A 13,555-nucleotide genomic window follows, 5' to 3' on the forward strand; every position below is an offset into this window, starting at 1 on the left:
CAGCGGCTTCTACACACCGGTCCCCACAGGCTCCCTCCCTTCTCTCTGCAGTCTGTGCTCTAGGAGGGCGCAGATTACTAAAGCTCATTTTGTAGCCCAAGATTTTCTTCCACACAAGTCAGTTTTGCCCTCCACTCCTGAACAGCCAGCTCAGATGTTAAGGGCCCTGGCTACCTATATTCGTCCAAAGCAATGGATTTCAATTCGCTCTTGTCCCTCCACTTTCACGAAGATTGGTGCTAGTGAGATGGACCGGAACTCTTCAGGTCAGGCTAATTTAACATTTTTAAAGATATTCAGTGCCATTTATTTTACTTGAAACCTGAGTGAATTGGCAGAAAAACTCAGGGAGGCATAGTGAGAGGGCAGCTGGAAGCTTCTCTCCACCACGCCCCCCCCCCCCCTGCAAAAAGAACTAAGAGGGAAGAGGAAAGTGTTTTAAGTTTCTAGTAAACATTGTTTAGCAAAAGAATAATAGGAAAGTTGCCCCTTCCCCAAAGAGGAATGGAACTCTAATTGTTGCCTTTAACTGAGAGCTCAGATAAACTGCTGGGACTCATTCTAAAGTGACCCACCGCTGCATTCATCTCGTCTTGAACTTTCGGTGAACCTGAGATTAAACAGGGGAGAGCAGCAAAGCAGTTTGTTGTTAGCAGCCTTTTCAACAACCCTTTCAGACTGAGTAAATATTGATCGGTTTGAATCTGATTGCCCCAGAGGAAAACACTGCTGCATCTGAATAGCCTCCAAAAGTAAACTCTCAAAGGTGAACCCAGAGCAGACTTCACAGTCACAGCAAGACCTAACGCAGGCTAGTTTAAGGACACCCTGGATTTTGCCAGTACTTTCGATGAAGGTGGAGGAAATTAAAGAAATAAATAAAACAAACAAATTTTCTATTGCAATTACCCCCTCCCTGATTAAGACCTTTGTTTCATTTTTAAATGTATCAACAACATGTTATTTTCTGTTTCCCCTATTTATGTTGTTTCAGTTACAATTGCTGTCATTTTTCAAGGTGCTAACTCTGCCCCTCAGAGACTAGAACAGAAGAGAGACCTTAAAATAGGATGTGTTAAGCGCCTTTGATTTAATCGATTGGGACAGCTAAAAAAGATACAAATGTTTTCCTTGTTGAAAGGTGTATTAATGTCTCCTAAATGCATTACTTGTTAGCTGATTTATTCTATAACCTAGGAAAGGTTAGGGATATTTAGGCATAATTTATCGTTCTCTTCCCTCTCAGCTTCATTAAAACCAGCAACTTGAAGATTGGAATCTCTAGGATTCCAGCAGGTCGGATCCGGCTTTCAGATATTGAAATCAAGACAGTGGTATGCAAATGACATTTTAACACATTAAAGTATTTGAAAACCAGCCATCTGTTTTGCTTTGTGCCCTTACACTAATAAACAAAAGATACAGTATTGGGGGGGGGAATGAAAGGAGTGGGTGGTGTCTTTGAAGTTCTTTCCATCCACTGGAATCTTTTCAGGCAATCTCAGAACCCAGCAGCTGAGGGGAGGGTGCCGGGTGCCCTTGATATGCATGCAAAAACTGCTCCCACAAAGTCCTGGCTTCCTCATTCAACTGGGATGTGTAGGAAATCTTGTGAGTCCTCTAGAAGGCCTGCAAATTCTAATGCTTTGTAGGTTTTTCTCCCCAGCCCATCTTTGCAAACACCCCCTGAGAGGCAAGTCATGTCTGTATTTGTGATGCTGTAGATTTTTTACTCTACTCTTAGGAATCAACACCTCCAAATCTGTGTGAAAGCTGAGGATGAAGATTCAGCTCATTGGTCCCACCCTTACGTAGAATATACCAGGCCCTAAACTCCATCCCTAGCACCAACCAGGGAAAAAGGTCAGAAAATGTTGCTTAAGCCCAGAAACATGATAAAAACATATAATAGGAAACTGTCAAGAGGTCTAGAAGAGCCATGCTGAACTCGGTCACGCGTTGATTTCCTCTCATCTGATACATGCCTTGATCAGAAACAATTTGGATATGCAAACACTTGGTTTGATTTCCACGAGCTCACTTGGAAGAGTCTGAATCTGGAGAAGAGAGTGTAAATCACTTTCCAGGTTTTGTGGCACAGAATTGTACATAGACCCTTTACAGCCATTAGTGGTCATGGAATGAAAGTTGAATCTGAAGGGATATGATGTGCATGGCAGAGAGGTGAGGAACTGCTGGGAGGGGTGGATGCTGGTGCAAAGAATAGGGAAAAGAAGGCAAGGCTTTATTGAAAACAGACCATCAATTTAAAAGGTAGAATATATTGAAACACAGCCTGGCAATCCCAAAGAAAAGGAAACAGGACATCCTTACCATAGCTTTATAGTGAAGCTGATTAAATGTGAATCTCTTTGCTCTGGGTTCAGGAATGTGAGGAAAGACTGACTGAAGACAGTTTTCAGCTTTTGAAGGGGCTGTGTTTATGTTTATGTCAACATTCGGTTGGAGGTGAAAAGGTTAGCACTTGACCCAGGAAGTATCCATGTTTGTTTCAAAAGAGATCTCCATCAGTATATTTCTTTACTAATTTTTTTTCCATTTTGAATTCTGATTATAATAGAAGAACTGTTGTAATTGTAAAAAGATCGGTGCATTAAATAGACATTGGTTGAATGAAAATGTACTTCTAGGGAAAACTGCACACTACATGACAGAATAAAGCCTACTTCTTTGAAAATAAGCCCCACCCTCCCTACCCCACATGAAATAAGCCAACACAGTAGTAGTGAGCAACCACTGTAGCCCAGCCAAACACTCAAGATGCTTAGGCAGACCTGAAACTTGAGTATCTTTTATTACAGACATCTTAAGACCCGTAAACTCTGCTCTGGACCACATCACTCCAGGGTCTCAGAGCTGTTCATGATTGTACAGGAAATGGGAACTATCATAGGCTCACAAAGGATAACTGATAGAACTCAGTGTGATACTTCAGGGACGTCAAAACATTGTGCGACATGCAGAAGACTATTCACGAAATCACACAAAATATACATTCATTGTGCCATCCATCACATTAACAATTAGCTGAAAATACATTGTATCCAGCCACGATACAAGATACTGTGGAAAGAAAGGGTGATTGAAAGAATACATTTAGGTTACAAATAATCCAGCATAATTTTTAAATGCAGGGTGACCAGAGAAGCAGGAAGAATTGGTTAAGAGTTTGGGAAGACTTAGCACAGGAATGATCTGAACCTTGTGCTTTGCAGTCCTTCTTAACTCTGAAGAACCTATTGAGGCCACCTTCTGAGGCATCTGACTCTGTCTGAACTGAGAGAGGTTTTCTTCTTTCGCCCAAAATCACACATGAACTGTACCAGTCTTGAGAATTTGTCCACCCTGTTTGATTTAGTGACCTACATATTTCTACAAAATGTGTATAAAGATAAATCTCTGAAGAGAAAGCATTTACAACCAGCAAATTCACACACATGAAACCAGCTAAGTTAAGGGGTGAATTAATTGTGTAAACACAGCGCATCTCTTCTTCATGAGTCTTTGGACACTCTCTCTCCCCTGCGTCCTACTTAAGGGCCAGGTGGAGAACAATACATAGATAAAGGGTGAGATGCCTCTTTCCTGTAAACGTCTGTTGTCAAAGGGAACTCTTCTCCAACGGACATCTGAAAGGAACCATGGGTTGTGTAGAAAAAATCTCACAACAGTAAAGAAAGGATGTTGGGAACCATCAGAAATTGACATGGGCACCCGGTGTGGATTAAGGAGTTAACTTCCAACCAAGTCTCCAGAATTCTCTGGAACTACCTTATCTTGGCCAGGAGCTCCCCAGATGGGACGAGAAAGGAAAAGAGAGTCTGTAAAGAAAAGAAGATAAGCTAAGAATGTGCTTTGGGTAAGAAATCCCAGCCCAGGGAGAAGCCTGGGCTGCAGAGTTGGGCTGGAGCAGCCTCAGTGGGAGGTAGCCAGAGTGTCTGAGGTAGACGATGCTGGAGAAGGGGCACCGGGCGAGGAGCTGGATTTCTCAGATGATTCTTCCGTTTTCTCATCGCTTCCAGGAGGAGTGGCGGGGGAGATGGGCAAGAGCCCCTCCTTCTCACGCTTCTTCTGCTTCATGCGGCGATTCTGGAACCAGATCTTCACCTGGGTCTCATTGAGCTGCAGGGACGCGGCTATCTCCACCCTGCGCGCTCGGGTTAGGTACTTGTTGAAGTGGAACTCCTTCTCCAGCTCCGTGAGCTGCTTGGTAGTGAAGTTGGTGCGCACTGCGTTGGGTTGACCCACATAGCCGTACTCTCCAACTTTCCCTAGGAGAGGGGAGGAAGAGAGAAAAGGTAAAAATTCTTAAACCTTTATCCAATTGCCTCAAGCTTGAGGCAATATTCGGTTAACTGCTCAGGCGCAAACCCCCTATCGGGAAGCACCAGTGACGAACGATGTGTAAGTAAAGTGTTAACCTGAAGTCAACCATTAGCGTGGTCAGGCTCGTGATTAATGGAGCCTTGTAGATATTAACAGGTCACCACCACCACCATCACCACCTCCCACCCGCACACACTATCTACCTCTAGACCACTTAAACCTAGGCCCCTTTGAAACTCCTTTGCCTCAACACACCTGGGCACACTACACCACACACTACAACTCCAGATGGCTTTAGACATAAACAAGAACCAATCTTTTAAAATCATCCATTTTCCTAAGAACCTAGGTGTACCGGCCCCTTTCAAAAAAAGTCCAACAGCAGTTGTTTGTCAGGCAATAGGACGTACCTGTTTTGGGAGGGTTTCTTTTAACTTTCATCCAGTCAAATGTCTGTGCTGGAGAAGACGTCTCTGAAGCGGGGGAACGACAGGCTTCTTGGTGGCTGGCGTGGAGAGGGGATAAGGAGTTATTATACGTGGCCAGAGCCAGACTCTGGTGGTCTTGTCCATATGAGTGGTGAATGTACTGGGGCGAGCCCACTGTGCCCCCGGCATAACCCTGGTGGTGGTGGTGATGCTGGACCATGGGAGACGAGAGGTTTCCAGAGTAAACAGCGGGAGCGCACGGGGGGTACCCACCACTTACGTCTGTTTCCTGATTTAATCCATAGGGGCCATAAGGCGCACTGAAGTTCTGCGCGCCATAGCTTGGACCACAACTCGAGTGGGAATAAGAAACCCCAAGGTTTCCAGAAGTCTGGTAAGTAGTCGGCTGGGGGTGGTGATGATGGTGGTGGTGGTGATGGGGCGAGCTGATCTGCACCCCTCTACCCACTAGGAAGCGGTCGTCGCCGCCGCAGCTGTTGGCACTGACCGCGCAGGATTGGAAAGTTGTAATCCCATGGTCAGAGGGGTAAGCTCGCGCCGAGCAGGTCCCAGAGTCGCCGCTGCCAAGGATGGGGTATTCCAGAAAGGAGTTCATTCTTGCATTGTCCATCTGTCACTGAGTGACTGGGTCCTGCGAAGCCCTGGGTGACCGTGCCAACTTTCTCACTTCCTCCATAGGACCAGAGAAGAAAAATGATATGAATGTACAGTGCGCAAGAGGCGGGGCGGGCAGGCGGAGGGCTCCAGGGGAAAGACACGTGACTCTGTCAACCAATGGCTGAGCCTCCTGCGAAAGTTTACCGGCTGCGGCCGTGATGGATCACCGTTTCAGTGGCATTTAAGTCCCCGGCGCTCCTCAGTGTAGGTGACGCGCGCTCACCCCCCCAGGCAGCCGCGGCCGCTCCCGGAGCTGACTTGGAGCACTGGGACCAAAGGGAGTCGAGACTGCCTTCTGCGCGCGCCCGGCTCTGCGCGCCTCCGCCTCCAGATGTGGGGGATGGGAGACACCCTCCGCGGCCCCTTCCCCACCCAGCCCAGAAAGCTGAACTGGCAAGAGGTGAGAGGGGACGAGGCCTCCCGGCTCTCTTGTGGCGGGCATCTTGTGGGCCGAAAATCTCTGCGTGGTCGCAAGGACCCTGGCAGAGCTGGGAGCACGCGGGGTGGGAAGGGTGGGAATCCAACAGACGCCAAGCCCTCAGCTCGGGGACGGCCTCCAGTAGTCAGCCCCTGCAGAGACCTGAGCCCGGAATCCCGGCGCCTAGGGCGAGGTTGCGTCACTGGCTCGCCAGCCTCGGAATGTAGAGGGACGTGCGCAGAGGATTGACTGGGAGGAACCATGGTAAATGTGCTGGGGACCAAAGCAAGAAAAAGAAACTTCTGTCCTCATCCCAAGGGCCTCAGAGCTCTCTTCCCTGATTCCTATCGGCCAATCGCACGGCAATGGAAGCTTCTGTAATTCGACCCCAGGAGCGCGGGATGGGGGCGGCGGGGAGGGGGTGCGGGGGGGAAGCCCTAGGAACCTAGCTCACTGGGAAAGGCCGGGTGTCGACTCTCTTCTCTGCCCTCTCCTTTCCTCCTTCTCTTCTCCTTTATCCTTCTCAGTCACTTTGCAAGATCCGGGGCAACTCTGCTACTGGAGTTTGAGGGGTAGAAGGCAGAGGAGAGAGTTGACGCCAGCAGACATAGGTGGTGTTAGGGTCAAGCCTGAGCTGCAGGCCATCTGCCGCCGCCTCTTAGAGACCCAGGAGCTTGCTCACTCTAGGGTAGGCCTCAGAGGGCCAAATAACAGTCAGCTCCTAAAAATTATGTCAAGTTTCTCTCTTCCAGGAGGGGCAAGTTAGGAGTGGAAGATCCCCCTCTTCCCATCATCCCTTATTGCCTGTGTGCACTGTGGGGGTTGAGGATGGGCAGGTGGGAGGGACAGTGGACAGATGGCTGAGTGGATGGGACCCTTTTCCAACGGGCTGTGTAGTTGCTTGTGTGAACCTGCAGGTCACTCCCCAGAGAGACACGTGCAAATGTGAGCATCATCCCAGGACAGGGGTCCTGTTTTCCATCAACCTTGTCCTACGATGATGCTGATGGTGTCAGTAATTGCTGTTGACTATTAGATGTCATGTCAACTCTGGGCTTGGAGACAGAGAAGGCCAACCGGAGATGAGAATGGACATAGTCTTAAGTAGGAGAAATTCAGCGGTCACCTAAGATACCTTCCAGACAGTTCTGCACGGGTTTTACTCTGACCATGCTTCTAGCTTTGTATCAGACTTGAAATTAACAGTGTAATTTATGTGTGAGTTTGGGGGTGTGGGGGAGTTCCCTTCTCTATAGGAAAAAAGAAGAAGAGTCCAAAGTCACTCTTCGGGCTTCTGTGTTGTGTTTTCCACACATAGTTGTCCCCTCCCCCCACATTTCTCAACCCCGCCCCCTGCAAACCTGACCATCCTCCTGGAAACCTAAGCAGACCTAGGTCCCTGGTCCCCCTTAGTGACAACTGAACATTTACCCCAACCACTTTTTGAGGAATGGTATTTCTCTGTGACCCTTGACTCACCCCAAAACATGGTTAAGGGAGGAGCAAAACCTGGGAAGTTTCCTGCCTTAGTTTCATGTTTTGAGGAATCATCCAAGTAGAGGCTTTTGGGAGGGCAGTCCTCCAGCTATGAGAAAAAAAAGGGACTCCTGTGAGTCAGGACCAGGAAACGAGAGAGGCTTGAGGCTGTGAGTGCGGGTGAGGGCCTCTCAGCAGAAGGCAGTCCGTCCATCCGTCCGTCCGTCCATCCCTAGCCTCCTTGATACCTATTTGCATTAACCTACCGGCTCCAGGACGCCTGGGCTGAAAGCTGCCCCCAGGTCTCCGCTGCCCTCCTGCTAGTTTTCACTTCCTGAAGCCCTCTTCCTTCACCTCTGTTTTCCTGGGCAGCCCACGTGGGGTGTTTTCTTCAGGATCACAAACACACTGGACCCACAGACACGACACGCAGCGCTCCGCAGACCTTGCTCTGTTAAGCACCAGCTCGGCCTCTGCTGACTGCAGGCCCATGCTTTCCCGAGGAGGCTCGCCCCTAGCTTGGAGCCGGTAGGTTTATGCAGCTCAGATTCTTTCCCAGCCCCCACCCCGGGAGGAATCAGGAAGGCCACTGAGCAGGGTAAGAGACCTTTGGTCTTATGAGCAGCAAGGAGGCCAGCGACCCACGCAGGAATCGAGCTAAAGTGTCTTTAAATAGCCCCAGGAGAGTGGGTGAAAGGCGAGCTTGGGCCATGAGTGAAATAATCCTCTGCAAGCGGCATGCTTGGCTCCAAGTGCCTCTTTCAGGGCTCTTCTACTGGAAAGAGAATGAGGGAGGAGGAGACAAACCGAGGCCCGGAGCCGTTCTTGGCATCTGCGGCTCAGCCAAGCTGTTGTTTTAAAAGAGCAATAAAAATGAATTATGACTAAACGCCTTCTAACTTAATGCCTTCGGACGGGGATCCCCGGCAAATACGTAAGAGGATTTTTATTTGTGCATGTGTTCCTGCAATTGATCTCTTTGATGACATTCTCATTCATAGAAAGCGTTTGATTTATGAGCTTAGGACGAATCCCATACAGGAGCTGCGCAGCCCTGGCCACAGCCGGGACACCCTGCTCAGCTCTCAGAGCCTGGGGGCCTGAAAAACACCACAGTCCCCATACACCAAGGCTGCTGAGGGGTTGGGGGAGTAAAGGGTGAAGGGAAGGTAGGGAGCAAACCCCTGAATAAGGTCCGAGGTTTCATTGTAATTCCCAAGCTTTTACTGTTCAGAGCTGGGTTCTTCCATCAATCAGCCCGCCCCCCACGCACATGTTGCTGCAGTTTCTCACGGTAAGTCACCAGAACAGAACCCAGAAAAATAAATAAATAAATAAATAAATAGTGGGAGGAGACAAAAGGAGGGGGGAAAAAACAGAACAGTCCAATAGCACACCCTAGATCACATTTTATTGATATTTCATTTAAAGTGCTCCTTCTCTGTCTAATAAACTGGGTTAATTAATAATCTAGGGTGCAAAAACACTTTTAAAATCTCAACTTGCTAACCTGACTTCAAACCTTTAATGATTTATTATTAGCAGTGTAAACAGATTTAAGGATTAAATATCGATTTGTGTGTGTGTGTGTGTGTGTGTGTGTGTGTGTGTGTGTTCAAGAATCCTGGGATGGCTGGAAAGAACCCTTCCTGGCATGCATCTCCCAGCTAGTAACCGTCGTTTTGTTTTGTTTTGTTTTCCTCTGTCTTTTAGGTCTGTTATTCCTGAACCCATCCACAGCTGGGAGATTAATCAACCACGCTGAAAATGGGGGGGAGGGAGGGAGAAGGAAGAGTTGGAACGTAGATGTTTGAAACAAGTGTGTATAAATAAATGAATTTCTGATAACTCCGTTATTGACCTAGAGACTAGTAGCTTGGTTAAGGAACTCCACTCTACTCATCCTAGAACCCGAAGTTTCTGTAGGCACTTTACTTCTCCACTTTCAAAAGCTTGGGCCAGGGCCAACTCAGTCTGTCCAAGCCTATTTCTATTACTAATGTAATTCTATGGCCTGAGTCTCAATACTGAAAACCAAATCCATTCCCTTAGGGGGGAAAAAAAAGCCAAAAAAAAAAAAAAAAATCTTGCCAGGAGCCCTAGCCCTTTCTGGTTTTCTTCTTTGCTGCTGTCTGTTGCAGACTTTGAACATTGCCACCCTAATAAAATATATTAAGATTGAAAAAGTAAATTGTGACCAGACTTTTATTTACCATGTTAGACTAAAAGAAGTATAAGAAATCAGTATGAGCCTTGAGAAAGAGGGGAAGAAAAAAAATAAGAAAGCTACTTATAGCAAAGGAGAATTTATTCTACCAAAAATACGCATGACAATGCATCCTAATGTGGTACAAAAATAAACAGAAAGTGACGAGGACAATTTATGGTCACTTTCTTGCAGGCCTTGTGTTTTGCTTTTCAGGAAAATCACATAGAAGCTTGTTGGGTTCGGTGTAAAAACGCTTAGAACACCAACATAATTTGTAAGAGATGGCTTTAAAACTGGGTCGGGGGGAGACCATTAAACAGAAAGTCCTCAACATTTAAGAGAGTAGGGGTAGATCGAGAAGAAAGTAAAACGAAAATCAACTCCCAGAATAAAAGAAGGCAAAACCACCTGGTCAAAGGCGTTTTGTTTTGTGAAGCTTTGTTTTGCTTTAATGTTCTTAGTAATTCAGATGCTGTAGGTCGATTGTGGTGAGTGTGTCTGTAAAAAAGTCAAAGCTGTCAGCTGAGATATCTACAGGACTGTCCAGAGAGCCTGGCAAGCTGGGCGACAGTGCGTCTGAAAGCTGCAGGCAGGAATCTGTGGAGAAAACATTGAAGTCCTGCAAAGAGGGGACCTCGAGGGCCTCGGGACTGTCATTGTTTAGGCCAGCTCCACAGTTCTGGCCCATTGTTGACAAGCAGTTAGGAACAGTGGGTGACTGGTGCTGAAAATGTTTCAAATTTTTCTCATTGCTGGTTAAAGGCGAAACTGGGAAAGTTTGGGAGTCGCCATTGTGTCCATTGGGAGCCTGCTGTTGAGAGAGTGCATTTTGCTGAAAAGTGTAGCCTTCCCTCTCCAGAAGGGCCCCGGAGACACTGAGGGCTTGCTCAAAGAGGGACTTCTCTTCCTCGTCTTCCTCCACTTTGTCTGAGTCCTCCAGGTTTTTAAATTTCCCTTCGCTGTTTTGGTTCTCCTTGCACTGGGTTTGCCTCTTATGTTTCATCCTCCGGTTCTGAAACCACACTTTGACTTGTCTCTCAGTCAAATCCAGCAGTGCAGCGATTTCCACCCTCCGGGGTCTGCAAAGGTACTTGTTGAAATGAAATTCCTTTTCCAGCTCCAAAAGCTGAGTGTTGGTGTAAGCAGTTCTCAGACGCCTGGATCCCCCGCCGCTGCCATCAGCTATTTCCAGGGATTCTGCAGAAAGGGAAACCAACAAGAGACACACACGTACAGTTGAAGGTGGAGGGGTCCGAACAGGGTTATTCCACTGGAGAATAAATACAGCAGAAAAGAGCAACTGCAACAAAATGGCCGCCCCTGGATGCAGTGCAGCTATTGTGCTGCCTTTACTGGGAGCCCAGCTCGGGGAAGCCCAGTCTCTTCCACCTCCATCAAATTCCTGTCTGTGGCTCCCCCCAACCTCTTCATCCGGGAGCAAACTTTATATTAGCTACAACACAATTTATAATTAATGCATCAGCTGCTTAGCTGAGCAAGAGCGGTCTATCACTCTTCATTACTGTCAAAAAGCCAAACTCTAGGACAACTAGACAAGAGGAGGTCAGTTCCAACTCAAATAAATCATCCTACATTACACAAGTTAGGGAAAGTGCCCCCCCTCCTCAAAATATATATGTCTCATTGTGGGACTCGGGATCTATTTTCCCCTCCACCAAACCCACTCCTGAGACCACAGGGGCACGAGACCGGCCACCAGGCATCTCTCTCTCTCTCTCTCCTCTTTCCCTCGAAGCTCATGGTCCCCTCCCCCACAACCGCTCGTAGGGAAGCCCGGAGGGGGACGAGGGTCCCCGGGACCTGGGGCCAAGTCTCCGGACTGACCTTTGTGGCCGAGGCAGGCAGGGCCCGTGGAGGCGGCGGCGGGCGGCAGCGCGGTTTTCTTGGCCGCCTTCTTCTCCTTCATCCAGGGGTACTCAGGCGGCTGCAGGGCGCCGGCGGGCACCGGGCTGCCGCGACTGCCCGCGGGGCTCGACTTGGGGCGGCCGCCAGCGCCAGCGCCGTGGCGAGGGTGACTGCCCGGGTTCAGGCTGGGAATGGTCTGCTCAAAAGGAGGAGGAATCAGTGTCGAGTGTGAAAGCGTCGAGGTCTTGATTGATGAACTTTGAAATGTATCAGCGACAGGGGGAAAAGATGTCAGGCACTCAGCGAGCGACGGCTGGCTATTGATAAAACCAATCTCTCGCTCAAATTCGTAATTCATGGCCTTCTCCTTGGAGCCCCCTCGGAGGAAAAGTTCCCTCTTTTGGAGGGGCTTTGGGGGGGCAAGGCCCAGGAAAAAGGCGAGAGCGAAGGAAAAAAAAATCTATCATAGAAGATCGCTGCTGGGGTGTTTTTTTTCTAATTCACTGATTACAGCCGTATGGGGACCGCGCTACTATTAAACTATTGAATTCATGGAGACAAGGTTGAAATTGGACCGAATTGGCTGTCACATGATTGCTTCTGCCCAATGACAATTTGGGCTTTAATCAAAAGAAGCCACTGTCTGTTTGATTGATCCAAAAAAGTCAGAAAGGAACGCCTCATTGGGGGCCATCGAGGCTTTATTTACACTTTTTTTCAGGGCAAAAATACATATATGTGGGTGTGGATGGGAATGCCCCGGAGTGCGTGGGGGGCGAGAGTCCCAGTTTGCCTCCTGATCTGCAAGGATCTAGTATGCTCCCTGGAGTGTGTGTGAGTGTGTGAGTGTGAGCCCTGCTGCTGGTCCCGCCAGTGGCTGCCCTCTGCCTCCCCCGCACACTCCGCGCATTGTTTGGGACTGTCGGGAAGACGCCTCGCACCTCACAAATCATTTAAGCACCTCAGCCTGACGCCTGCAGTCATTAACAAAGTAATCCATTAATCTTCAAAGTTTTGACACCCCAGGGCCCTGCATCTCAGCCACATAAGTTCTGCTAAGGCAAGAGAAAGGAACAGAGGGGGAGACAGAGGGGAGAGAGAGAGAGAGAGAGAGAGAGAGAGAGAGAGAGAGAGAGAGAGAGAGAGAGAGAGAGAGAGAGAGAGAGAGAGAGAGAGAGAGAGAGAGAGAGAGAGAGAGGAGATATTGGGGTTCACCTTTCCTCTTCCTCCTCTTTTTCCAAAATCAGTTCTCAGAACCAATTCATATTCATTCTTCAATCTCTCCCTCTCCCTCTCCCCCCCTCTCTCTCCCTCTCTTCTCTCTCTTCCCTCCCTCCCTCTTTCCTCTCCTTTCTCCTTTCCTTTTTTCCTCTCCTTCCCCCACCCCACTCTATCCTGTCCCCTTCTCCTCCCTTCCAGCCTGGGACCCCTGGCCCATTGTTAGCCGACTTTTCCACGGCAGCTTTGCATCTGGCTCCTGCGTGCAGCGGAAAACGAGAGGCGGCTCTCGAAGCCTGCTGATCTTCCTTCACCATCAACTTCTCAGGAGTGGCTGGAGAAAGATAGATGCATATGCCAAGAGAGACAGCAGCCCCAGGTCCTTGTGTTCAAATCCCCGTAGCCTGGGCGGCGGCCAGCCAAAGCAATGCCGTCCCGAGCAGGCTCGTGCGGCTCCTGGCACTCTGGGTTTCATACCCGTTGGGCTCGGGTGCGGTGAGTATTTCCGACTTCCAGGAAGAGTGCTGAAACTTGTCAGCAGGGAGGGAAAGGACTCTTGTTCCTGGGTCCCTCTTCCCTCCTACTCTTCTTGGAGTCCTTGTCGCTCTGGTTGGGGACTGGTTGGTTCAGATGCAGCGAGTGTTTCTTGGCAGCCTGAATTGCCTCCCACACCTTCCTGCTCTTGGGCACCAGGGAGAATCGCACCCTGGTTCTGTTGTGGGAAACAGCACTGCAGGGGAGAGGGCGACTCAAGGAGGAGTTACATTGCTTCTCCTTCTCCTTCATTCTCTTTCTTCCAGTTCTGAGACAGGACTTCAGACTTACTGCTGGACAGGGCTGAAGGATTCAAAAGACAACATCTTTAGATACCAAGCAAGAACTTAAAATAAAAAAAAAAATCACCAAGCCAGAAAG

General features: G+C 48.7%; 2 protein-coding genes and 1 long non-coding RNA gene across 4 annotated transcripts; 1 reads left to right on the forward strand and 2 right to left on the reverse strand.

Moving 5' to 3' along the window:
- Positions 1-2,792: 2,792 nt before the first annotated feature.
- Hoxa1 (homeobox A1) lies at positions 2,793-5,619 on the reverse strand. Of its 2 annotated transcripts, XM_031381921.1 has the most exons (3): positions 5,056-5,619; positions 4,758-4,852; positions 2,793-4,292 (listed from the first exon to the last, which is right to left on the reverse strand). In XM_031381921.1, the coding sequence occupies exons 1-2, from the start codon at positions 5,404-5,406 to the stop codon at positions 4,793-4,795; spliced, it is 411 nt and encodes a 136-aa protein (XP_031237781.1). In that variant the 5' UTR covers positions 5,407-5,619; the 3' UTR covers positions 2,793-4,292; positions 4,758-4,792. The 2 variants fall into 2 exon arrangements, with proteins under 2 accessions (XP_031237781.1, XP_031237779.1); XM_031381919.1 differs by having other exon boundaries at positions 4,758-5,619.
- Positions 5,480-9,533, forward strand: LOC116098919. Its single transcript, XR_004121996.1, has 3 exons — positions 5,480-5,853; positions 7,720-7,875; positions 9,061-9,533. It is a non-coding gene; the product is annotated as an uncharacterized LOC116098919 (long non-coding RNA).
- Positions 9,534-9,637: 104 nt separating this feature from the next.
- On the reverse strand, positions 9,638-12,536 carry Hoxa2 (homeobox A2). The gene is made up of 2 exons (XM_031381918.1): positions 11,402-12,536; positions 9,638-10,753 (listed from the first exon to the last, which is right to left on the reverse strand). Exons 1-2 carry the CDS (start codon positions 11,778-11,780, stop codon positions 10,014-10,016), a joined length of 1,119 nt encoding a protein of 372 aa, XP_031237778.1. The 5' UTR covers positions 11,781-12,536; the 3' UTR covers positions 9,638-10,013.
- Positions 12,537-13,555: the final 1,019 nt, after the last annotated feature.

The sequence above is a fragment of the Mastomys coucha genome, unplaced genomic scaffold (assembly GCF_008632895.1).
Source record: "Mastomys coucha isolate ucsf_1 unplaced genomic scaffold, UCSF_Mcou_1 pScaffold20, whole genome shotgun sequence".
NCBI lineage: Eukaryota > Metazoa > Chordata > Mammalia > Rodentia > Muridae > Mastomys > Mastomys coucha.